Source organism: Cervus elaphus, chromosome 12 (assembly GCF_910594005.1).
Source record: "Cervus elaphus chromosome 12, mCerEla1.1, whole genome shotgun sequence".
Classification (NCBI taxonomy): Eukaryota; Metazoa; Chordata; class Mammalia; order Artiodactyla; family Cervidae; genus Cervus; species Cervus elaphus.
The window spans coordinates 56320526-56347559 of NC_057826.1; the positions used below are offsets into that span (position 1 = coordinate 56320526).

The 27034-nt window shown below is 42.0% G+C and overlaps 1 protein-coding gene across 1 annotated transcript in view; it reads left to right on the forward strand.

The window, feature by feature from the left end:
* Positions 1-27034, forward strand: part of NID2 (nidogen 2) — an 80543-nt gene that overhangs the window by 39901 nt on the left and 13608 nt on the right. The window contains exons 9-11 of the mRNA XM_043918956.1: positions 21109-21252; positions 21945-22073; positions 22986-23129. Of these exons, the coding sequence (XP_043774891.1) occupies positions 21109-21252; positions 21945-22073; positions 22986-23129 (417 nt within the window). The remainder of the gene's footprint in view (positions 1-21108; positions 21253-21944; positions 22074-22985; positions 23130-27034) is intronic.

Here is a 27034-nt window from a genome sequence, read left to right on the forward strand (position 1 = left end):
TAGGTCTCCTAGTAAGTTGGTGAAAATACTGCTGTTATTAGTATTAGAATTAGCAGTAAGGCACCTACGATGTCTTTGATTGCATGCATGTATGCATGCTCAGTCGCTTCAGTCATGTCCGGCTCTTTGCGACCTCGTGGAATGTAGCCTGCCAGTCTTCTCTGTCCATGGGGTTCTCCAGGCAAGAATTCTGGAATGGGTTTCCATTCCCTTCTCCAGGGGATCTTCCTGACCCAGGGACTGAACCTGGGTCTTCTACGTCTCCTGCATTGGCAGGCAGATTCTTTACCAACTGAGCCACAAGGGAAGCCCCTTTGATTGTATGGTAGGGATGAAATGAGATTTTGTCTATGTGAGATGAGATTCCTGTGGGGTTATTAGATCCTGTTTTGTAAAGGAATAGTAAGTGGACAGCTGCTAGTGCTGTGATGATAAATGGGAGAATAAAATGGAAGGTGAAAAATTATGTAAGATTTACTTTTATCTACTGAAAAGTCACCTCAGGTTCATTTGATGAGGCTTGTGCTAATATTTGGAATTGCTGAAAGGAGATTAGTAATAACTGTTGCCCTTCAGATATTTGTCCTCCAGTATGACATAGCCTATAAATGCTGTAGCTATGACTGTAAATAAGTTGATTTCAGTGTTTCATGTTTCTAAAAAAGTGTGGGATCAGTAATATAAGCCTTGTCCTACATGAATAAATAGGCAAATAAAAAATATGGAGGCTTCATTTGCATGTAGATATTGGATAACTCATCCATAGTTTACATCTTGACAGATGTGTTACTGATGAAAAAGTGATGATTGTGTTTGATGTATAATGTCTTGCTAAGAATAAACCTGTCAAGATTTGTAGAACTGAGCAAATGCCCAGTAGGGAACCAGGGTTTCATCATGATGAAATGTTTGATGGAGCTAGGAGATCAATAATTACATTGTTAATAATTTTTATTAATGGGTGTGATTTTTGGATGTTAATCATTAATGTTCTTTTTAAAATTAATTTTTGACTGTGCTGGGTCTTCATTGCTGCATGGGCTTTTCCCTAGTTGTGGGAAGCCGGGGGCTACTCTCAAGTTGGTGATGCACAGGCTTCTCACTGTGGAGCAAGGGCTCTAGAACATACGGGCTTCGGTAGTTGCGACACTTGGGCTCAGTAGTTGTGGCTCTGGGGCACTAGAGCACAGACTCGAGTTGTGATGCACAGGCTAAATTGTTCTGTGGCATGTGGGATCTTCCTAGACTGGGGATCAGATCGAACCTGTGTCTCCTGCACCGGGCAGACGGATTCTTCACCACTGAGCCACCACAGAAGTCCTAGTGTTCTTATAGCTGAATTAACAGTGATGATTTTTCATTTCATTGGCTATGGTTAGAGTCCATGTAAGAACAATGATAACATACATTGTGTTTTAAGTATTATTTTTGTAATTAGTTTTGCGGGGTTTTGTTCAAAACCTTCACCTAATTATGTGGACTTAGACTGATTGTAGGTGGTGGTATTGGTTGTGGGATTGTGTTGAATTATGGTGGTTCATTTCAGGGTTTAATAGTATTTTTATTTATTTAGGCAAAATAGTAGTAGTATTTGGTTATACGTCAGCTATGGCTACTGAGAAGTATTCTGAAGTTTGAGTCTCTAGTAAGACTGTTGCAGGTATATTTCTTTCAAGGTTGATGATAGAATTTTCAATAGTATTTTGTGTCTTAAACAATGAGGAAGGGGAGATTGTGTTTAAGTTTAATGGGCTAAATGATTGGGTTATTTATGATACAGGTGATTCTGAGTATTTTGATGAAGAGGCATAGGAATTGGGGTGTTGTGCAGCTCTGATACTTGATTGGTAGTTGTTACTGGTGTATCATTGCTTATTGGTGTTGTGGTTATTATAAAGGTTCAGTTCAGTTGCTCAGTCGTGTCTGACACTTTGTGACCCCATGGACTACAGCAAGCCAGGCTTGCCTGTCCATCACCAACTCCTGGAGCTTACTCAAATTCATGTCCATCGAGTCGGTGATGCCATCCATCCATCTCATCCTCTGTCATCCCCTTCTCCTGCCTTCAATCTTTCCCAGCATCAAGGTCTTTTCCAATGAGTTGGCTCTTTGCATCAAGTGACCGAAGTATTGGAGCTTTAGCATCAATCCTTCCATTGAATATTCAGGACCAATTTCCTTTAGGACTGACTGGTTGGATCTCCTTGCAGTCCAAGGGACTCTCAAGAGTCTTCTCCAACACCACAGTTCAAAAGCATCAATTCTTGCTAAACCATTCGTAGACGACCTGCTTCTGGGTCGGGGTTTCGTACGTAGCAGAGCAGCTCCCTCGCTGCGATCTATTGAAAGTCAGCCCTCGACACAAGGGTTTGTCGCTCCGGCCGGCCGGCGGGCCGGGGCGTTGTGGTGGTCCGTGCCACCACCCTCGCTCTTTTCCCTCCGCGGGCTCTGCCTCTCCCCCGGGGCGGTCGAGGGGCCGCCGTCCTCCACGGAGCTTGGGGGATGGGGGGGAGCGGGTCGAGGAGAGGGAGAAGAGGGGGGGGGGGTCGCCCCTGACGGCGCCTCCCGGCCTCGGGGTGCTGCGCCCTCCTCCGCTTCCCCGCCGCGGGCCCTGGCCCCGCGGGCTGGGACGGGGGACGGGGAGAGAGGCGTGGCGCGGACGAGAGTCTGGGGGCGCCGCAGGGCGGCCCCGTCGCCCCCTTTCCCAGGGGGGGGCGAGCGGGGCCGGGGGGGCTGGTGGCGCGCGCCTGTGGCGGCTGCCACCTCCGTGCGCGCACGTGTCCCTTCCCTCTGGCCCTGGGGGGCAGGGAGAGGGAAGATGACGGCACGTGGGTACTCGCGGGGCCCTTGCGCTCTTTCCTTCCCACAAAAAAAAAAAAAAATAAAAATAAAAAAAGCATCAATTCTTTGGCACTCAGTTTTCTTTATGGTCCAACTCTCACCTCCATATGTGACTACTGGAAAAACCATCGGTTACTCATGGTAATTAAATAGATTATGCTTAGGGTGAGTGTAATGAGGAATGAAAGAAAATATACTTCAATTAGATCTTTTTGGTCTGACACTAGAGAATTTTATTTGAATAAGGGAAGTAGTTTTTGTAGGATTCTTTCTAGTCAGACTAAATCTAGGAGGGATGATGCTGATTTCTGGCTTGTTGATAAATTTAAGTATGGTGGGAAGTGATGTATAATAATGAGAAAATATCCTAAGAGGCTGGAAAATTTGAAAAATTTGAGGGTATTTAAATTTCAAGTTTTGTGTAGTGAGATTGATTTCGAATGCCAGAGTAAAACCTAGGATGGTCACAGCAAGGGAAGTTAGTTTCGAGTAATAAAGTGTAGTTATTTGTAGGATTGTTGTTGGGGGAATATTGTTGGAAGTAATGAATCCAGTGAAAGTACTTCCCACCAGTAAACATTTAATAGAATTGATTGGGAGTGGGTTGTTTTCATTAATTAAAGTTAATGAATTGTCCTAATGGTGTAAAGAAAATAATGTGGGTGCTATAGACAGCTGTAAGCTGTAAGAGAGCTGTAAGCTTTCATGTGATGAGACTTGGGCTCGGGTGTTGGTATACGATGTATTAGCAGTGTTGATAATTTAGGTCTTTAGAGTAGAAGCCTGTGAGGAACTTTATTCCCAACAGTGAGAGACTTCTGATAGTGAGGGTTGTTGTGGTACAAGGTATTGCTTTAAATAAACCTCCTAACTTTCAAATGTCTTGTTCATCATTTGGGCTATGAATAATGGATCCAGACCATATAAACAGTATGGCCTTTAAAAAGGGGTGTGTGCAAATATGGAGATATGCTAGTTAAGATTGGTTAATATTGATTATTAATGATTATAAGGCCTAATTGGCTTGAAGTAGAGAAGGCAACAATTTTTTTAATGTCATTTTGGGTAAGAGCACATATTGCTGTAAATAATGTAGTGATATTTATCCAAATATAATGTTGTTTGGATAAACTTATTATTCTGTTAAAGGATAAAAGTGGCTGAGTAGGAAAATACCTGCTACAACTACTGTGCTTGAGTGGAGTAGGGCTAAAATGGGAGTAGGGACTTCTGTTGCTGAGGGAAGTCATGAATGGAGGCCATATAGGGCGGATTTTCCAGTTGCAGCCAACACAAGTCCTATTAGAGGTAGGTTTGAGTGATTTAGGTTAAGCATCAAGATTTGTTGTATGTCTCATGGGTTTAAGTGAAATAGAAATTATACTAATGATATAATCCAATGTCTCCAGTGTGATTATATAAAATTGTTTGAAGAGCAGCTATATTTGCATCTGCTCATCCATATCATCACCTGATAAGCAGGAAAGATATAATTCTGACTCCTTTTCACCCAATGAAAAGTTGTGAAAGATTGTTTTCAGTGACAAGAATTAGTATTGTGATAAGAAAAAGTAGTACTTAAATATCATATTGAAAATTCTATAACTGATCATGTGAGAAATAATTCTACTGGAACAAATATTATTGAGAAATAGTCTAATTTGAAGCTAAGTGATGATTTAAGGGTTCAGATTGAGATAATTATCTCTTGACATATATGAATAAATATTATTGTTGGAATTAAGCTGGTGATAGAAGCATAGTGGTTTTTACGTATGATGGATATATATTACTTTTGTAGATGTTGGTGTTTGTTATTATAATTGATACAGTTAGTATAAATATGTAGTGTGAAAGAGGTAAATAAGTTTAGTTTATTTGTAGTTGCACCAATTTTTTGGTTTCAAAGACCAATGGGATAACTACTATCCAGTTTGAAAAAGCCATGCTGTTATAAGGGGTAGCATGAATTAGCAGTTCTTGCATACTGTTTTGGTAAATAAGAAGATTTAGTCTCCTGTTACTAGATTCACAATCTAATGTTTTTTTAAAAAACTATATTTACAGTATAAGAACCCTAAAATGATTCAAGGGTTTAATGATAGGAGTAAGAGAGGTAAAATGTGAGAGGTTATGAGGCATTTTCTTGTGCAAATGATGGTTTAATATTACTGATATGGTATGTTTATTTGCCTCATTGTGTTACAGTTAATATGTGTAGGAAGATAAGGCGGTAATTATTGTACTGTGTTAATTCCTATTAAAATAATCATGATATTTGATCATGAGAAGGATGATACTACCACAAATAGTTCTCCAGTTAGAATGATAGTTGATGGTTAGAGCTAGGTTTGTTAAACTTGCTAATAGTCATCATGTATTAATGGGAGGAATGTTTGTAGACCTCATTGCTAGAATTACTGTTTGACTGTGAATTCTTTCATAATTTTAATTGTCTAGGCAGAATAATATGGATGATGTGAGGTTGTGGGCAGTTATTAGATTTGTGGCTCCAATATAACCTTTAAGGTGTTAAGTGAAAGAGGAGAGTGAAAAAGCTGGCTTAAAACTCAACAGTTGAAAAACAAAGATCATGGCATCCGGTCCCATCACTTCATGGCAAATAGAGGGGGAAACAATGGAAACAGTGAAAGACTATTTTTGGGGACTCCAAAATCACTGCAGATGGTGACTGCAGCCATGAAATTAAAAGACGCTTGCCCCTTGGAAGAAAAGCTATGACCAACCTAGACAGCATATTAAAAAGCAGAGACATTACTTTGCCAACAAAGGTCCATCTAGTCCAAGCTATGGGTTTTCCAGTAGTCATGTTTGGATGTGAGAGTTGGACTATAAAGAAACCTGAGCACCAAAGAACTGATGCTTTTGAACTGTGGTGTTGGAGAAGACTCTTGAGAGTCCCTTGGACTGCAAGGAGATCCAACCAATCAATCCTAAAGAAAGTCAGCCCTGAATATTCATTGGAAGGCTGATGCTGAAGCTGAAACTCCATTACTTTGGCCAGCTGATGGGAAAAACTGACTCACTGGAAAAGCTGCTGATGCTGGGAAAGATTGAAGGCAGGAGGAGGAGGGGATGACAGAGGATGAGCTGATTAGATGGCATTACTGACATGACATAAGTTTGAGTAAGCTCTGGGAGTTGGTGATGGACAGGGAAGCCTGGTATGCTGCAGTCCATGGGGTCACAAAGAGCTGGACATGACTGAGCAACTGAACTGAACAATAACAAGTGCTGTGTGACTGACAGAAGAATATGCAATCAGTGTCTTCAGGTCTGTTTGGTGTAAACAAATTGAACTAGTTATGGTTATTCCTCCTAAGGAGAGTATGAAAAAGGGGTATGTTATGAAATCTGTTAATGTGTTTAGAATTGTTGTGATTCACAATATACCACAGCCTCAGAATCTTACTGGTTCAGTAAGATGGATCCTGCAACAGGGGTTTCTACCTGTGCTTCAGGTAATCAAAAGTGAAGGCTGTAGAGGAGTATTTTTTACTGTAAAGGCTATCATACATGCTAGTCATGTGAAAATGTTGAATCAGGAGTTGGATGTTGCTTGTGTTCAATACTGAGGTATTAGAAAATTTAGGGAGCCTGTGACAGTTTTTGTTTGTTTGTTTGTTTTGGCCATGCAGTGCAGCATGCAGAATCCTGGGCAGGATCTTTAGTTCCCTTACGCCCCTTGCAGTGGAAGCTTGGAGGCTTAACCACTGGACTTTCCAGGGAAGTCCCAAACCTGAGATGATTTGGATATATACTAGTGCTACTAAGAGTAGAAGAACTCCTACGAGGGTATAAAATGAGAAGGTTCTACTTTAAGATGTTCTGTTTGATTACCCCATTGGGTAATGATAATAAGTGTTGAAATTAGTGATGCTTCAAATAAAATATAAAATGAGATTAATTCTGTGGCTGTGAATTTTATAATTAGCAATATTTCTAATATAATTAGTATGATAAATATTGTTTCAAGCTAATGATTCTTTGAGTAGGTGAAATTGGTTGGCTATTAATGTTGATCATGAGTCGAATTGTTAAAATTAATAATGATGCTGATTAAGGAGTTAGAGAAAAAAATTAGTGAGAAGTTAAGGCTACTGTCATCAAATTAAGACAAAAAAGCTTATAGACTAATTAATAAGCTATGGACAGTGGTATTAATTCAGATTATGTCCTTTGATAGTCATGTTTGTGGTATAGTATAATTGTAGAAATAATTTTTTTGTTTATGTGTTTGTCAGTTTTCTTTTTTGCTTTTTACTTTTATTTTTTAACACCAAAAACATTTTGTTTTGGGGTATAGCCAATTAATGATGTGATAACTTCAGGTGAACAGTGATGAGACTCAGCCATACATATACATGTATACATTCTGTCTCAAACCCCCCTCCCATCCAGGCTGCCACATAACATTGAGCAGAGTTTCATGTGCTGTACAATAGATTTTTGTTAGTTATCCATTTTAAATATAGCAGTGTGTACATGACCTTCCCAAAGTCCTTAACTATCCTTTCCCCCCAGCACCCATGAGTTGGTTTTCTAAGTCTGTGAGTCTCTTTCTGTTTTGTAAGTTCATTTGTATCATTTCTTTTTAGGTTCCACGTATAAGGAATGTCATACTTCTCCTTCTATGTCTGACTTACTTCACTCAGTATGACACTCTCTAGGTCCATTCATGTTATTGCAAATGGCCTTATTTCATTCTTTTTAATGTCTGAGTAATATTCCATTGTATATGATATACACCATATCTTCTTTATCCATTCCTTTTTCAATGGACATTTAGGTTGTTTCCATGTTTTGACCATTGTAAACAGTGCTGCAATGAACATTGGGGTGCATGTATCTTTTGGGGCCATGTTTTTCTCTTGATATATGTGCCAGGAGTGGGATTGCAGGGTCATATGGTAGCTCTATTTTAAGTTTTTTAAGGAATCTCCATACTTACTGTTCTCCATCGTGGCTGTAGCAATATACATTCTCACCAACAGTGCAGGAGGGTTCTCTTCTCTCCACACCCTCTTCAGCATTTGTTGTTTGTAGATTTTTTGATGATAGCCATTCTGACTGGTGTGAGATGATATCTCATTGTAGTTTTGATTTGCATTTCTCTAATAACTAGCAATTTTGAACATCTTTTCATGTGCCTATTGGCGATCTGTATGTTCTCTTTGGAGAAATATCTATTCAGGTCTTCTGCCCATTTTTTGAGTGGGTTGTTTGTTTTGATGCTATTAAGTGGCATAAGCTGTTTGTAAATTTTGGAGTCTAATCCCTTATCAGTCACATCATTTGTAAATATTTTCTCCCTATCTGTGGGTTATGTTTTTGTTTTGTTTATTGTTTCCTTTGCTGTGCAAAAGCTTGTGAGTTTAACTAGGTCCCATTTGTTTATTTTTGCTTTTATAGCCACTATTCTGGGAGATGAATTAAAAAAGATTTTGCTGTGATTTATGTCAGGGAGTGTTCTGCCTGTGTTTTCCTCTGAGAGTTTTATAGTGTCTGGTCTAACATTTAGGTCTTTAATCCATTTTGAGCTTATTTTTGTGCATGCAGTTAAGGAATGATCTAATTTCATTGTTTTACATGTGGCTGTCTAGTTTTCCCAGTGCCATTTGTTGAAGAGACTGTCTTTCCAACATTGTGTAGTCTTGCTTCCTTTGTCATAGATTAACTGACTGTAGGTGCATGGACTTATTTCTGGGTTTTCTATCCTGTTCCATTGATCTATATTTCTGTTTTCATGCCAGTGCCATACTGTTTTGATGACTGTAGCTTTGTAGTATAGTCTGAAGTCCAAGAGCCTGATTCCTCCAGTTCCATTTTTCTTTTTCAAGAGTGCTTTGGCTCTTTGGGGTCTTTTGTGTCTCCATACAGATTTTGAGATTTTTTTGTTCTAGTTCTATGAAAAATGCCATTGGTAATTTGATAGGGATTGTGTTGCATCTGTAGATTGCCTTGTGTAGTATAGTCATTTTGGGAATATTGATTCTTCCAACCCATGAACATGGTGTAGCTTTCCATCTGTTTATGTTTTATTTGATTTCTTTCATCAGCATCTTATAGTTTTTGGAGTACAGGTCTTTTATCTCCTTAAGTAGGTTTATTCCTAGGTATTTTATTTGTTTTGATGCAATGGTAAATGGAATTGCTTCTTGAATTTCTCTTTCTAATCTTTCATTGTTAGTGTATAGAAATGCAACTGATTTATGTGTATTAATTTTGTGACCTGCAACTTTACCAAATTTGTTGATGAACTCTAGTAATTTTATGGTAATGTCTTTAGGATCGTCTACATATAGTATCACATCATCTGCAGACAGTGACAATTAAACATCTTTTCCAATTTGGATTCCCTTTACTTCGTCTCTGCTGTAGCTAGGACTTCCAAAACTATGTTGAATAAAAATGGTGGGAGTGGACATCCTTGTCTTGTTCCTGATTTTAGAGGGAATGCTTTTAGTTTTTCGCCATTGAATATGGTGCTAATTGTAGGTTTGTCATATAAGGCCTTTATTATGTTGAAGTATGTACCCTCTATTCCCACTTTCTGGAGAGTTTTTTCTTTTTCTTTTTTTTTTTTTTTCTGGAGAGTTTTTTCATAAATTGGTGCTTAATTTTGTCAAAAGCCTTTCTGCATCTATTGAGATGATCATATGGTTTTTATTCTTCAATTTGTTGAATATGGTGTATCACATTGATTGATTTGTGGATGTTGAAAAATCCTTGCAACCCTGGGATGAATCCTACTTGATCATGGTGTATGATCTTTTCAATGTATTGTTGGATATGGATTGCTAGTATTTTGTTGAGTATTTTTGCATCTATGTTCATTAGTGCTATTGGCCTGTAATTTTCTTTTTCTTTTTTTTATGGTATCTTTGTCTGGTTTTGGTATCAGATGGTGGCCTCATGAAATGAATTGGTAGTGTTCCTTCCTCTGCAACTTTCTGGAATAGTTTCAGAAGGATAGGTGTTAACTCTTCTCTAAATGTTTGATAAAATTCACCTGTGAAGCCATCAGGTCCTGGACTTTTGTTTGTTGGGAGGTTTTTGGTCACAGTTTCAATTTCAGTGCTTGTGATTGGCTTATTCATATTTTCTGTTTCTTCCTGGTTCATTTACAGAGAGTGTACCTTTCTAGGAAATTGTGCATTTCTTCCAGTAATTCCAATAAAAATACCATTTTATTGGTATAAGTTGTTCATAGTAGTCTTAATGATTCTTCGTATTTCTGTGGAGTAAGTTGTAACATCTTTTCTATTTCTAATTTTACTGATTTGAGTCCTCTTCCTTTTTTTCCTTGATGAGTCTGGCTAATGGTTTACCAATCTTGTTTATCTTTTCAAAGAACCAGCTTTTAGTTTCATTGATCTTTGCAATTGTGTTCTTTGTCTCTATTTCATTTATTTCTGCTCTGATCTTTACGATTTCTTTCCTTCAACTAACTTTAGGTTTAGTTTGTTCTTCTTTCTCTAGTTGTATTAGGTGTAAGGTTAGGTTGTTTATTTGAGATTTTTCTTGTTTCTTGAGGTAAGACTGTATTGCTACAAACTTCCCTCGTAGAACTGCTCTTGCTGCATCCCATAAGTTTTTTATCTTTGTGCTTTCCTTTTCATTTGTCTCTAGTTACTTTTTTATTTTTTCTTTGATTTCTTCAGTTATCTAATGGTTGTTTAGTTGCATGTTGTTTAGCCGTTACATGTTTGTGTTTCCTAGAGTTTTTTTCCTTGTAGTTTATTTCTAATCTCATAGCATTGTGATTAAAAAAGATGCTTGATATTATTTCAATTTTCTTAAATTGACCAAGGCTCATTTTGTAGCCCAGCATGTGGTCATGTGTGGGCTATACATGACCATGTGCACTTGAGAAAAATGTGTAGTCTGCTGCTTTTGGATGGAATGCGCTATAAATGTCAATTATGTCCAATTCATCCAAAACGTCATTTAAGGCCTGCGTTTCCTTATTGATTTTCTGTCTGGATGATCTATTGATGAAAGTAGGGTATTAAAGCCCCCCACTGTTATTGTGCTACTGTTGATTTCTCCCTTTCTGTTTGTTAGTATTTGCCTTACATACTGAGGTGCTCCTATGTTGGGTGCATATATATTTATAATTGCTGTATCTTCTTCTTGGATTGAACTCTTGATCATTATGCAGTATCTTTCTTTGTCTCTTATAACAGTCTTTGTTTTAAAGTCTATTTTGTCTGATATGAGTATTGCTACTCCAGCTTTCTTATGATTTCGATTTGTGTGAACTATCTTATCCCATCCCCTTACTTTCAGTCTGTAAGTGTCCCTAGGTATGAAGTGGGTCTCTTGTAGACAACATACATATGAATCTTGTTTTTGTATCCACTCAGCCAGTCTATTGGTTGGTACATGTCTTTTGGTTGGTGCATTTAATCCATTTACATTTAAAATAATTGTCAATATGTATGATCCTATTACCATTTTGTTAATTGTTTTGGGTTTATTTTTTGTAGAAGTTTTCCTTGTGTTTCCTACCTAGAGAAGTTCCTTTAGCACTTGTTGTAAAGCAGGTTTAGTGGGGTTGAAAAATCTCAACTTTTGCTTGTGTGGAAAGCTTTTGATTTCTTCATAAAATCCGAATGAGAGTCTTGCTGGGTAGAACATTCTTGGTTGTAGGTTCTTCCCTTTCATCACTTGGAATATATTCTGCCATTCTCTTCTGGCTTGTAGAGTTTCTGTTGAGAAATCGGCTGATAACCTTATATGTTTTTCCTTGTATGTTATTTGTCTTTTTTCCCTTGTTGCATTAATAATTTAACTTTGTCCTTAATTTTTATCAGTTTGATTGCCATATGTTTCGGTGTGTTCCTCATTGGATTTATCCTGGTGACTCTCTGCTTCCTGGACATGATTGATTATTTCCTTTCCCAAGTTGGGGAAGTTTTCAGCTGTTATCTTTTCAAGTATTTTCTAGGGTCCTTTCTCTCTTCTTCTGGGACCCCTATAATGTGAATGTTGGTGCGTTTAATGTTGTCCCAGAGGTCTGGTAGGCTGCCTTCATTTTTTTCATTCTTTTTTCTATATTCTGTTTTTTGCAGCATTGATTTCCACCTTCTGTCTTCCAGGTCACTTATACATTCTTCTTTCTCTGTTATCCTGCTATTGATTCCTTCTAGTGTATTGTTCTTCTCTGTTTCTTAGTTCTTTTAGGTCCTTGGTAAACATTTCTTGCATCTTCTCAATCTTGGCCCTCCATTCTTTTCTGATATCCTGAATCATATTCACTATCATCATTCTGAATTCTTTTTCTGGAAGGTTGCCTATCTCCACTTAATTTAGTTGTTTTTCTGGGAATTTATCTGTTCCTTCATCTGGGACATAATCCTATTTCTTTTCATTTTGGGTAGCTTTCTTTGATTGTGGTATTAGTTCTGGAGGCTGATGGGATTGTAGTTCTTATTTCTTCTGTCAGCCTTCTGAAGATAAGAGGCTTGTGCAAGCTTCCTGATGGGAGGACTTGCTGGGGAAACTGGTTCTTGCTCTGGTGGGCAGAAGCATACTCAGTAAAACTTTAATCCAGTTGTCTGCTGATGGGTGGAGCTGTTCTCTCTCCCTGTTAGTTGTTTGGCCTGAGATGACCCAGTTCTGGAGTCTATAGGCTTCTGTAGTAGGGCTATTGGTGACCTCCAAGAGGGCTTATGTCGTGACGCAGCTCCTGGGACTGTTGCTGTCAGTGCCCCCATCCCCTCAGCAAGCTCCTGCCAACACACACCTCTGCAGGAGACCCTCAGACACTCACAGGTATGTCTGGCTCAGTCTCCCGTGGGGTCACTGTTCCTTTCCCCTGGGTCCTGTGCACACAAGATTTTGTTTGTGCCCTCCAAGAGTCTCTGTTTACCACAGTCCTATGGAAGCTCTGTAACCAAATCCCACTGACCTTTAAAGTCAGATTCCCTGGGGATTCCCAGTCCCTTGGCCAAATCCCCAGACCAGGAAGCTTGACATGGGGCGTAGAACCTTCACAACAGTGTGAGAACTTCTTTGGTATTATTGTTCTCCAGTTAGTGAGTCACCACCCGGCAATTTTGAACCAGTTTGTTGTTCCATGGCTAGTTCTAACTGTTGCTTCTTGACCTGCACATAGATTTCTCAGGAGGCAGGTAAGTTGGTCTGGTATTCCATTTCTTGAGGAATTTTCCACAATTTGTTGTAATCCACACAGTCAAAGGCTTTAGCATAGTCAATGAAGCAGAAGTAGATTTTTTCTGGAATTCCCTTGCTTTTTCTGTGATCCAACGGATGTTGGCATTTTGATCTCTGATTCCTCTGCCCTTCCTAAATACAGCTTGTAAATCTGGAAATTCTTGGCTTGCAAACTGTTGAAGCCTAGCTTGAAGGATTTTGAGCATTACCTTGCTAGAATGTGAAATGAATGCAATTGTGTGGTAGTTTGAACATTCTTTGGCTTTGTACTTCTTTGGATTGGAATGAAAACTGACCTTTTCCAGTCCTGTAGCCACTTCTGAATTTTCCAAATTTGCTGGCATATTGAGTGCAGCACTTTCACAGCATCATTTTTTGGGATTTGAAATAGCTCAGCTGTAATCCCATCACCTCCACTAGCTTTGTTCATAGTAATGCTTCCTAGGGCTTCCCTGATAGCTTAGTTGATAAAGAATCCACCTGCAATGCAGGAGACCCCTGGGTCAGGGTCAAATCCTGGGTCAGGAAGATCCGCTGGAGAAGGGATAGGCTACCCACTCCAGTATTCTTGGGCTTCTCTTGTGGCTAAGCTGGTAAAGAATCTGCCTGAAAGGCAGGAAACCTGGGTTTGATCCCTGGGTTGGGAAGATCCCCTGGAAAAGGGAAAGGCTACCCATTCCAGTATTCTGACCTGGAGAATTCCATGGACTGTATAGTCCATAGGGTTGCAAAGAATTGGACATGACTGAGCGACTTTCACTTTCACTTCACTTCTTTCAGTGCTTCCTAAGGCCTGCTTGACTTCACACTCTAGGATGTGTGGCTCTAGGTAAGTGACCACACCGTCGTGGTGATCCAAGTCATTAAGTCCTTTTTTGCAGAGTTCTTCTGTGTTTTCTTGCCACCTCTTCTTAATATCTTCTGCTTCTGTTAGGTCCATACTGTCCTTTATTGTGCCTGTCTTTGCATTGAATGTTCTCTTGGTATCTATAATTTTCTGGAAGAGTCTCTAGTCTTTCCCAACCTATTGTTTTCCTCTATTTTTTTGCATTGTTCACTTAAGAAGGCTTTCTTATTTCTCCTTGCTATTCTTTGGATATCTGCATTCAGATGAGTATATCTTTTCCCCTTTAACTTTTTTTAAGGCCTCCTCAGACAAACATTTTGCCTTTTTGCATTTCTTTTTCTAGAGGATGGTTTTGATCACTGCCTCCTGTACAGTGTTATAAAGCTCCGTCCATAGTTCTTCAGGCACTCTGTCAGATCTAATCCCTTGAATCTATTTGTCACTTCCACTGTATAATTATTAAGGGATTTGATTTAGGTCATACCTGAATGGTCTAGTGGTTTTCCCTACTTTCTTCAATTTAAGTCTGAATTTTGCGATAAAGAGTTCATGATCTGAGCCACAGTGAGCTCCTGGTCTTATTTTTGCTGACTGTATAGAGCTTCTCCAACTTTGGCTGCAAAGAATATAATAATCTGATTTTGGTATTGACCATCTGGTGATGTCCATATGTAGAGTTCTCTCTTGTGTTGTTGGAAGAGGGGGTTTGCTATGATAAGTGCGTTCCTTGGCAAAACTCTATTAGCCTTTGCCCTGTTCATTTTGTACTCCAAGACCAAACTTGCCTGTTACTCTAGGTATCTCTTTTTATTTATTTATTTATTTTGGTATATCTTAACTTCCTACTTTGTATTCCAGTTCCCTATGATGAAAGGATTTTTTTTTTTTTTTTTTTGGTGGTAGTTCTAGAAGGTCTTGTAGGTCTTCAGAGAACCATTCAACTTCAGCTTCTTCAGCATTAGTGGTTGGGACACAGACTTGGATTACTGCGATATTGAATGATTTGCCTTGGAAACAAACAGAGTTCATTCTGTCATTTTTAAGATTGCACCCAAGTACTGAATTTTGGACTCTTTTGTTGACTATGAAGGCTACTCCATTTCTTCTAAGGGATTCTTGCCCACAGTAGTAGATATAATGGTCATCTGAATTAAATTCACCCATTCCCATCCATTTTAGTTCACTGATTGCTAGAATGTCAATGTTCACACTTGCCATCTCCTGTTTGACAACTTCCAGTTTACCTTGATTCATGAACCTAACATTCCAGGTTCCTATGCAATATTGTTCTTTACAGCATCAGACTATACTTTCACCACCACACACATCCACACCTGGGCATCGTTTCTGCTTTGGCTCCTTCTTTTCATTCTTTTTGGAGCCATTTCTCTGCTCTTCTCCAGTAGCATATTGGATACTTACCAACCTAGGGGGTTCATCTTTCAGTGTTGTATCTCTTTGCCTTTTTGTACTGTTCATGGGATTCTCAAGGCAAGAATGCTGAAGTGGTTTGCCATTCTCTTCTCCAGTGGACCATGTTTTGTCAAAACTCTCCACCATGACTTATCCGTCTTAGGTGGCCCTACACGGCATGGCTCATAGTTTCATTGTTACACAAAGCTGTGATCCACATGATCATTTTGGTTAGTTTTCTGTGATTGTGCTTTTCATTCTGTCTGCCCTCTGATGGATGAGGATAAGAGGCTTATGGAAGCTTCCTGATGGGAGGGACTGGCTGAGGGGAAAAGTGGTCTTGCTCTGGCAAGGCCATGCTCAGTAAATCTTTAATCCAATTTTCTGCTGGGGTGGGTCTGTGTTCCCTCCCTGTAGTTTGGCCTGGGGCCAATCTATGGAAGGGGTAATGGCAGCCTCCTCCAAAAGGTCTTACACCAGCATGCCATGCCTCCCAGGACTGCTGCTGCCAGTGCCCCTGGCCCTGTGGCAGGCTACTGTTGACCCACACGTCCACCAGCGACTCCCAAACACTCGTAGGCGAGTCTGACTCAGTCTCTTGTGGAGTCAGTGTTCCTTTCTCCAGGGTCCTGGTGTGCGCAAGTTTTTGTTGGGCCCTCCAAGTGTCTCTGTTTCCCCAGTCCTATGGAGATTCGGTCATCAAATCCTGCTAACCTTCAAAGTCAGATTCCCTGGGGATTCTCAGTCCCTTTGCTGGATCCCCAGATTGGGAAGTCTGTTGTGGGGCCTAGAATTTTCACAACAGTGCGAGAACTTCTTTGGTATCATTGTTCTCCAGTTTGTGGATCGCCCACCCAGCAGCTCTATAGTACGGCTAATGGCGACCTCCTCCAAGAGGACTAATGCCACATGCTGCGCCTCCCAGGACTGCTGCTGTCAGAGCCCCTCTCCCCGCAGCAGGCTGCTGCTGACCCATGCCTCCGCAGGAGACCCTCAGACATTTAGAGGCAGGTCTGGCTCAGTCTCTTGTGGGGGGTCGCTGCTCCTTTCCCTGAGTCCTGGTGTGCACAAGGTTTTGTTTGTGCCCTCTAAGTTCCTCTGGTGGGTATAATGTTTGATTTTAAGTGCAGTTGGACCCCTTCTACTGTCTGGTTGGGGCTTCTCCTTTGCCCTTGGACATGGGGTATCTTTTTGGTGGGTTCCAACATTCTCCTGTTGATGATTGTTCATCAGCTAGCTGCAATTTTGGTGTTCCCTCAGGAGAAGATGAGCGCTTATCCTTCTACTCTGCCAACTTGTTCTAGGAACTTTAAGTGCATATTGCTAAGTGAAAGAAGCCAGTATGAAAAAAAAAAGCTTCATACTGTGTGATTCTAGACTTTCTATAAAAGGTAAAATAGTAGGGACAGTAAATAGATCGGTGGTTGCCAGAGGCTCAAGGGGAGGGAGGGAGGGAGGGATGAATAGGTGGAGCACAGGGGAAACCATCTGTGACACGGTACTGGAGGGTACATTTGTCAAAACCTGTAGCACTGTACAGCACAAAGAGTCTACCCCAATGTGAACTGTGGATTTTAGTTAATAATAATGTGTCAGTATTGATTTATCATTTATAACAAATGTATATACTATCCAGTCAGGCAGTCAGTTCAGTCGCTCAGTCGTGTCTGACTCTTTGCGACCCCATGAATCACAGCACGCCAGGCCTCCCTGTCCATCACCAACTCCCGGAGTTTACTCAAACTCATGTCCATCGAGTCGGTGATGCCATCCAGCCATCTCATCCTCTGTCGTCCGCTTCTCCTCCTGCCCCCAATCCCTCCCAGCATCAGGGTCTTTTCCAATGAGCCAACTCTTCGCATGAGGTGGCCAAAGTATTGGAGTTTCAGCTTCAGCATCAGTATATACTAATACATAATGGTAATAATAGAGGAAACAGTGTAAATTGGTTAGGGGGTGGTTATGTGACTTCCCTGGTGGCTCAGATGGTAAAGCGTGTGCCTATAATGCAGGAGCCCCCGGTTCAATCCCTGTGTCGGGAAGATCTCCTGGAGTAGGAAATGGCAACCCACTCCAATATTCTTGCCTGGAAAATCCCATGGACGGAGGAACCTGGTAGGCTATAGTCAGTCCGTGGGGTCGCAAAGAGTCGGACACGACTGAGCGACTTCACTTTCACTTTTTATGGAAACTCTATACTTTCTGCTAAATTTTTTGATGACCTAAAACTGTTTTAAAGAATAAAGTGTGTTTAAACTTTTAAAATTAAATGTTCTAGGCAAGCCAGAGGATGAGCCTGGAAGCCAGGGAACCCTGCTGTTGGGAAATGACTTTGTCAGATCAAGGGGACATTTTAATTCTGAAAGCCAGTAGGCAGTTTTGTTCTTGAAGACTAGAGGCACATGATGATAATGAATGTTTCCCTTCAGTTCTATTGATACTCAGCAGTACTGATACTGCTGAGTCCAGAATCTGCACCTCAGACAGGTGGGTTCATAACTAGCAAGTCTATATTTTACCACTGGAGCGGAGGCCTCCTTTACCACCTCCTCGGGCTCTCTGGGCAGGGGTCACTTCAGCAGTATGATAACAGATAAAGAGGACTGGGTTCTCCTGTGGGGTGTAGAGGTGACACAAAACAGGAATCCTGAGCTTGTTGGGTGTGTTTGGTTGGTTCAGTTTTGGGAAACTTGGTTGGGGGCACACGGATGAGTGTCCGAAGAAGGGATTATAATGTAGTGAACTAATAGCATGAAAATATCAGCTGACTTTATAGAAACATGTACCTCAGAAGGAAGGAAAAGATTAGTTTTTGCTGATTTCTTAAGGAGAGATTTCAACAGAAACACCTGGGGGGAACGACTTTCACCTTTGAATATCCGGTTCAGCCCTTTGCTAGGTGTAGGAGTCTGATCTGTAAGAGAAGTAACTTAGTGGGAGAACTTCCCAGGCCGGAGTCCCATTCAGACTCTGGAATCAGTTATGGAAAAGACAGATCTCTGGGTATATCTTTCCTCGAGACACACCTTAAGGGAGTAGCAAAAGGTCAGAAAGCCCACAAACTGGCGGGTACCAGGTTGCTAATTTGCTTTTAGAATGACATGATTTTTTCCCTGCTACCCAGGTCTAATTATAATAATAATTAGTAGCGGTAGTAGTGGTAGTGGTAAAGGACAGTTTTACTTGATGCCAAGCACCGTTCTAAGTACCTTTCATGAATTTAACTCATCAAATCCCCACAACAACCCTACCAGTCAAGGGATTGTTACTCCCTTTTACAGAGACAATGGTGTAGACATGAAGTAATTTGCCTGGTCACAGCTGGAAGAGTTGAGCTGGGGCTCAAATCCGACGCCAGCCCCAGAGCCCACTGTCACCCCTCACTCGTGGCTCTTCCCCGTGGGCCCCACAGACTCCAGGACTCCCTTGTAACATAGATCAAATTTTAAAAGAAGGAATGTAGATGTTTACCCTTTGTGTTTTTCAACCCTGGTCATCCATCCACCCCTATGTAAAACAGCAATACTGTTCATTCTATCCAAATAGGAGGAAAATGGGGAAGAAAGAAGAAAATTAAAAAGAAAAACACAGCCTCTTTTCTTTCCTCTCTCAGTGCCTGCAAGTATCTTAAAGAGCCTTTCCCTTTTTCCAGAGGGAGCGATCATCTGGTTGGAATGTGTGTGAAACAAAACAGCAGCCCCACCTGACGTGGGAGCTCCCAGTTGGGTGTCCAGGGTTCAGGAGGCAGTCTTCCCAGGGAGCCCCTTCTCCTTGACCACCAGCCAGCCCCCTGCCTTGCCCAAGTGTTTGAGCTTCCCGTGTGGCTTGGCTGGTGTTGGCGGGGTCGCAGGACAGGATCCAGGAATGCTTCCTGCCCTTGATCCCAGTTCAGGGCTCAGCTCTCCAGTTGAGGAGCCTTTGGGCAGAGGGCCATGCATTGAAGCTGAACGGACTGTTCCTTTAAGGAAAACCAGTCTTCTCTTGATTAAATGACTAAATTAGTTCCAGATCCTCTGTCAGAGAGTCAAACTGTTCAAGAGGGAGAGGGAGAAATAGAAAATGTCTTAAGAAGGTTACAGCTCTTCTTTACTTACTATAATAGGAGAAAAGCTAACTAGTCACAGAGAATGAATAGACTCACAGTTTTAAAAATGGATTTTTAATATAGTGTTTTTGGAAACCAAATTCTGAGCATAGGGCCTCAGGCTCAGAAATTGGCTGATACTTGGTTTAAAGCTGTGCTATCACTGTCTTGAAACTCTTAATAATTTTTGAACAAAGAGTTCCACAGTTCTGTTTTGCATTGGGCTCAGCAAATGATGTGGCTGCGCTGTCAGTGAAGGCTATTTTAAGTCAGTATGATGCAGGTATTCACACTTTCTCCTCAATTTCTGGTAGGCTAGTGTATCCTGTCCAAGTTTGCCAATCAACTTCTGGGCTGCATTTTTTTTTTCTTCTTCTCCTTGTAATGCCTCTCAGGCTGGTAAGCTCCTGACATTATGTATACTCACTAATCTCTGCTGGAATGCACCATGGTGAAGTTTTGATGCTGGAGAGCACTGAACAAGAAGGCTAAGCCATCAGTATTTATAAACTAAAATATTTCAAAGCTCACTTCTTCCTTTGGCTGGGTAGGTCAGGAATTTGGTACAAAACCTTCTCCTAAAATGGAGAGAGAATAATGGGAGGCAGGCAGGTCTTTGTCTCATGTGGGGCCTTCAGTGAAGACATGACCCTGTTGTTTTCAACTGCAGCACACACTGGGGACTGACTCAGGACCCTGGTCAGTAAGATCAAGTTAACCCTGCCCCCACAACCCAAATGCCAGACTGTCTGGCAAGAGAATCAGAGGGAAGGGATGAGGGACGTCCAAGCATGCCTGTGTGATTTGGGGAGCATGGCCTCTGCCTGACTTTTGGACCCATCCACCTCTTCTGGCTGTGTGACCTTGGTCAGGTTACTTGATCTCTCTGTGCTGCGGTAAAAAGAAGATGATAATACATTCCTCACAGTATGGTCATGAGTAATTAATAGAATAGAGTAGGCAATGGTTTAGTACAATGCCTGGCACATAAGTGCTTAATACGCATTACTGTTACTTACACTCAATCTAGTAGATTCAGGGAAGATTTCAGATGTTAACTGTCATCACTAGCTAGTGGTCAGATGGAGCCATGGCAAGGTTAATCCTAAAGAGTAAATACTGCACAAGTTATTCCCATTTATTTGGTCTTATAAATCCTAAGGGGAAAAAAAAAAGGCAAGACTTTCTCATTAATTGAATTTTGACCCATAGAATAGTGCATTTAGTGAGACTGCCCAATTTAGAGGCAGAAATTTTGGGTATAAGTTTTGCTGTCCCATTTCCTGACTTTCTGAGCTTGGGCAATTTTTCTAATGTCTCTTGCTTATTTTCCTTATTGGTGAAAATTACCAATGAAAGGAATGACAGCCTGCCTCACAGAATTATCCTGAGAATCACAGAAGATGATAGAATGAAAGTACTTTTAAATAAAAGGATGCTATGTGTTGGATATTTTTATTCCCTGGACACAAACCTGCTGTAAATAAGAAAAGGTTAGTTATCTGCAGAGTAGGCGAGAGGCAGCCGTTCTGGAATTGAGAACTGCAATGCAGATGATCCACCCTCACTTTAGATATTAATAATTTAGTAAGGTCTCCAGGCCGGCCTCAGCCTTACAAGTCCACCGCCAGTTCCACTTGCCGATCTTCTCCCTTCTGTGCCATTCTCTTGATGACAGCCAGATGGCGCTTTTCCTTTGTGTTTTCTCCCCACCCACCAGGAGGCTCCCAGCCCACCCCGGTGAGTCCTTGCTACGATGGGAGCCACACGTGTGCCACCACAGCTCGTTGCCATCCGGCGACAGGTGTGGCCTACACCTGCGAGTGTGCATCTGGGTACCAGGGAGATGGACGGAGTTGCGTGGGTAAGACCCTGGTGCTCTGTGTTCCTCCATTAAGGCCTCCGGCATTCTGTCCATAGAAGACAACTGTCTGCTTTGTCATCTCCATGGATCAATGAGTTTAGCAGCTATTCATCTGAAAATACCAACTATTTAAAAACCAGGCATATTCTGGTTAGGTTTACCAGAGTAGTTTGGAGTGGGTATTTAGGGCTATTGTAATTCGTGGATATTTTATACTCTTAAATCTTGTCATTTTGAGCCTGAATCAAGTATTTTTTACATTCACTAAAGAGTACATTTTTCTGGTTACCTTCAGATTCCGGACATCCATTTCATCCATTTCTTTCAGTTACTGTACCTTAAAAGCAGTCATGGAGATTTCTTTACACTTTAAAAGAAACATGGTTACTCAGTGTTTTTCTTCTCAATGTTCAGAATGGCTTAAATGTTTAAAGAATTCTCAGAAAATTTGTTCAGAACATAGCTCCCTGGAGCTCATACTTGAATGACTTGAAATAAACGTTTATTTTTATGACGGTCTGCAATGTACATCTACATCTGGTGCTGAGGCAGCCTGCACTCTGCCTCCTGTTTAGTCTACCGACCGCTAGTCCCACTGAAACCTCTCGGGGTGAGCGAATACCGAGTCTGCAGACCTTCTGCTTGTGGGGCCTTTGGTTTAAGCAGCCCCTTTTGTTCTTACTCCTCCTTAGATGTCGATGAATGTGCAACTGGCTTCCACCGCTGCGGCCCCAACTCTGTGTGCGTCAACCTGCTGGGGAGCTACAGATGTGAGTGCCGGAGTGGTTACGAGTTTGCAGACGACCGGCATACCTGCATCTGTGAGTGCCCACACGTGCTCCGGATGCATGACTGTTTCCACTGTGGCTCCACAGAAGCTCTGTTGCGTGGTTTTCTAGGAAACAGACAATTCACATGGAAAGAACCCAAAGCTATGGCTCAGTTCAGTCCTGTGTGTTGGGGTTTTGTTTTTGTTTGGGTTTTTGTTGTTGTTGTGTTGTGCTTTTTATCTATCTAAATAGAAATTTTTGTTGTAAGTCATGGAAGGATGTTCACCTCTGTCAGGACTGCTGTGTAGCTTGATGTTTGGCCCAGTCATGTAGTAAGACTATGAACTTTTCTAATACCAACAGCTCTAGATAGAGGTCAAGTGTTTCTCAAATCAAAATGACATGGATTTTGTAATTCAAAGAGGCTTGACCTATTTGACTGACCAAAAGCTCCATTGGTAATAAATATACCCTTGCTAGAGTTCCAGAAAACTACTTGACATAAGAGTGGATCCAAAAGAACTAGAATTCCAAAGTCATTCCATTGTTAGAGCTAGATGATATTAGAGAAAACCCACTTTTGAATCCAGTGAGATGAAAAGGTAGCAGCAATCATAGAGACTCGTGTGTGTGTGTGTGTGTATACATGTACACACAGGCATGCCAAGCAGCAGTGTTCTGCTTTAGTCAAGGACATTTGCTGAAGACTTATTTTCATGCTTAGTGTTACAGCCACAAACCAAGACTGGCACTTCTTAGATTGTAATTTGCGTACAACCATCCAGGGTTCTTGTTAAAATTCCTATTCCAGTTCACTGGCTCTGGGTTGGGTCTGGGGACTGAGTTCCTTATGAACCCCCAGGTGTCCTCATGCTGTTGGTGTGCAGATCACACTGCAAAGAGCAGGGCTCACCCCTTCGCAGGCCTGGGCTCTTGGACATCTTCGCCTTCTTCCCTCTTCAGTGATCACCCCACCTCCTGACCCCTGTGAGGATGGCCGTCACAACTGTGCTCCCGCCAGCCAGGCCCGGTGCATTCACCATGGAGATGGCTCCTTCAGCTGCGCCTGCCTGCCTGGTTATGCCGGAGACGGGCACCGGTGCACCGGTGAGTACCTGTGGGCGGCTCAGTGACCCTGAAAGTTGCTTTAGATGCACATCCCCACATCCCCAGGGCCTCTCAGAAATCTTTTCTTTCCTTTGACTCACACCTCCTGGAACTGCTGGAAGAGAAAAAAAAAATAAGGTGTCCTTTGAGTCAGAGGCCAAATGTGATTGCCTTGGCACCAGATTGTTGAGCGAGTGTGGTTGTTCTTGGAGGAGACATGCCTGGAGAAGTGGGGAGCTCCTGCCAGCTTGCAGTCTCCTGTTCCCTGGAGCTAGTGTAGCCCGGAGGGATGCGAGGGAAAATTGTATATTCCCCTGGGAGGAAGTCTCCATCCTTCAGTCTCTTTAGCTAATGGCTTAATTCAGCACTTCCAGTCTTGCCCAATTTTTAGTTGCTATTCCCCTGCTTGAAGTGGTATTTGAAGCAATCTCTAAACATACATACAATTCTTCCTGTGTAATTTATTCCTTCGTGTCTCTCTCTCTCTCTCTGAAAGGGGAGAGGGAGAGAGAGAAGAAAAATCCACAGATATAAAAGGATATTAATGCATACCTAAGTACTCAAATCTTTCCTTTCAGAAATATAACTCTGTTTAAGACTTTATGCCATATTTTATAAAATCACTAAACCAGAAAGCAGGACTAACTGTTCAAATTTAACTTCAAGATGTATGAGGTTGTTACTGAAAAACTAGGCATGACACTCCTGATTATAAATGTTCATGAAACTGGGGTTAGTAGTACCTAATACAGAGATCATTCAGTAAGCCTACATAATTCACTAAAGATCTTCAAAACATCTGTCAGTAATACACACAAATAATAGTTAAATGAGATACTTGGAAATGAGAGGATGGTGGGAAAGGAGTCAGTTTTAGGAACAGAAATCTAAAATGCAGGCTTTCCCCTCTTTTCAAATTGCTTTTTGCATCTGGCTCCAGAATACCTGGGCCCACTGAGCAAACTTGCTAAAAACAGCCGTATAGCTCTAGGGGCTCCTTTGTTGTTGTTGTTCAGTCCCTCTTGTGTACGACTCTTTGCGACCCCATGGACCGCAGAATGCCAGGCTTCTCTGTCCATCACTGTCTTCCGGAGATTGCTCAAACTCATGTCCACTGAGTTGGTGATGCCATCCAACCATCTTGTCCTCTGTCGTCCCCTTCTCCTCCTCCTCAGATCAAATAGCATGTTCTTAAATAGATCAGATCTTCTTAAACAGATCACATAGCCTGGCCCCGCCCTCCTCACCAGCTGTTGGCTTCTCCTCCTCCTCTTGGTTTCATCTGGATGGGCTGAATGGACCAGCAGCCTAAAGCCACATGTTCTTGACAGAACAGATGTGTCAGGGCAGCACAGCCCTCTGCTCCTTTCCAGATGTGGGGCTTTTCGAACCTGGCTTTTGAACATTTCCCCTTTTGATGTACAAAAGCTTAGCTGTATGGCTTTCTTGAAAACAGAGTTTATATTGAAATGACCCAAAACTGTGACTCAGTTCAGCCCTGAGGTTGTTTTTTCTCCCTAAAAACACCCCCAGGTTTAGACAGAGGTGAAGTGCTTTTCAAATTAGGATGGAGTAGAAGTGTAAGTCACAGATACTTGTCCCCCTTGACTGGCCAGAGAGCTCCATCTGCAACAGATACTCTATACAGATGGAGGCAACCTCTAGGTCTGGGTGGGGTGGGGGGAGGCATCAGGTGATGCGCACAAACCTCTCACGTTTCTGCTGAGCCCCACAGTAGGAATACTGCTTTTCCCTCCCTTGTGGAAACTCATCATTCAGTTTGACTTAACACACTACTGGCTCTCAGAAATGAGAACGCACAGAGGAAAAAATCTTGTCAGCAGAATTTCATATTTAAACATCTGGCTTCTCAGGTAAGCTGAGATGGTGTTTCGAAAGCATTTCATCCCTTAGGTCTTTGGTTTAAAACAAAGAAGTTGAAATTAATTGCCGCTTAGATGTGATGAGGATTAAAATCAGAATGTTAATATAGGTGAGCTGCTGCTTGTCCTAACGCCTTCGAGAATCATTCTCCCTTCTTTTAACTTCTGCTTGTCTTGGAGGACTTGGGTTACCTTCTGGGGTTGTAGTAGGACCTTGAAATTAGCTACTCTTCCATGCTGGGAGTTTTCTAGGATTGTCATTCTTTGCTACGGTTGCCCTCTTTCTGATTTCAGGGACATTTTCAACTGTCCCTGTTTTCTCTCTGCTTCTCTACTTTTGGGATTCTCTCTGGAACCCACAAACTTAAGCGTAGGCCAGGCCAATCTGTTGCTTCCCCAGTGTATTAGTAATCTATTGCAGCATAACCATTTACCCCAAACACATAGCAGCTTAAAACAGTACACAGTATTGTTATCTGTGTGGTCTAGCTCATTCGTTTGCTTTCGGATCCTCACAAGACTGCAGTCAGGGGGTCTCATCTGGGGTCCAGATGGGGAAAGAGGCTCACGTGGTTATCGGCAGGATTCCGTTCCCCAAGGACTTTCAGGTCCCTGCTGGCTGTTGCCTGGAGGTGACTTGCAGCTTCTTGCCACTCAGACCTCTCCCACAAGGTAACTTCCTTATCAAAGCCAGCAGCAGGAGGCCTGCTAGTAGGTTGGCAGTGACCACAACAGTGATGTCTCCTCCGTATTGCTTTAGTGTCTTGGTTGGAAGCCAGTTACTCAAAGGAAGGGGATTATAGAAGACCCTGAATACCAGGAGGAGGACGGGATCTTTGGGACCATCTATGAGAGGCTGCCTCCCATAGTCAGTTACCCTGTGGTTGCTGTCCACGTTTCGGGGCAGTAGAAAATAACAGTCATTTTCCTAAAGACCTCTGCTGTGCATAAATCAGGCTGGGCTAATCATGAAGGTGGCTTGCAGGATAAGTGTATAAACGTGTGTGTGTGCACGCAGTTTTAAAGGCATGTCACAGTATGCATGTGTCCCAGTGACAACTGAGATAGAGAAAAAAAGAAAAATAGCGATGAAGGCTCTGTTTTGTGAAAAGTGAGCACACTTAAAGTGCACACTTGTTTTCAATCCATCAAACTGGCGTTGAAAGAGTGTGTGGGTTTTTCTTTCTCCAGCCAGTTTGTTAAAAACCAGTTTCCCTGGGGAGGCTGCCCTTGGCTTTGGGTTCTCCATCTAGCCTGAGTCACAAGCAGGAATTATTTTTATGCAAGTAGAATGAAATCTTTTCCAGCTCCCCTGTCAGGATTGATTTCAATCCTGCATTGGTGTGAGCTGGATATTTCTCAGGCCTGTTTGTCCCTGCAGATCTTAGTGACTCTGCTGGATGGAAAAGCAGATTGCTGTGAGCTGAGACCTTTTCAGGGAGGATCACATGTGAGTTGAGGAACTGGGTTACAGATGGCCCATTACCCACAGAAGGGCCATGAGGAGGGCTTCTTACACTGTTCTCGCACACGGCTTTTGTGGGAGGAGCGCAGACTCTGGATAAGGTATAGTAAAGTTGGTGTGGCCACAAGCGATGTAGGGACCAAGGCTTGAAGGGAAGAAGCTGACTCTGCTAACAGGTCCCAGAGAGCAGGTCACTGCATGCCGTGCCGGACCCTATGGGCACAGCAAGAATCCGGGTTCTGACCGAGTAGGTGGGGAGTGACAACTCATGGGCCTTCAAGCCTTTGTTGGGGTCTGGAGCGGGATCAGGGAGAGTTGGCGCCAGGGAATTTCACTGGGTGGTTCGAAAGCAAACCAGGGGGGCGGGGGTGGGGAAGCTAGAGTCCACGGGCTGGTTTGTTTTGAAGGGATTTCAGCTGGGATTTGGGCGCGGACTCAGAATTAAGGCAGGGATAAGAATGTTGAAGCACCAAAGCATGAACTCAAAATAGAGAATTTTTTTTTTTTTTTTTCATCCCGCAGCGCCAGTTCTGCTTACCAAAAGTGGCCCACTAGGC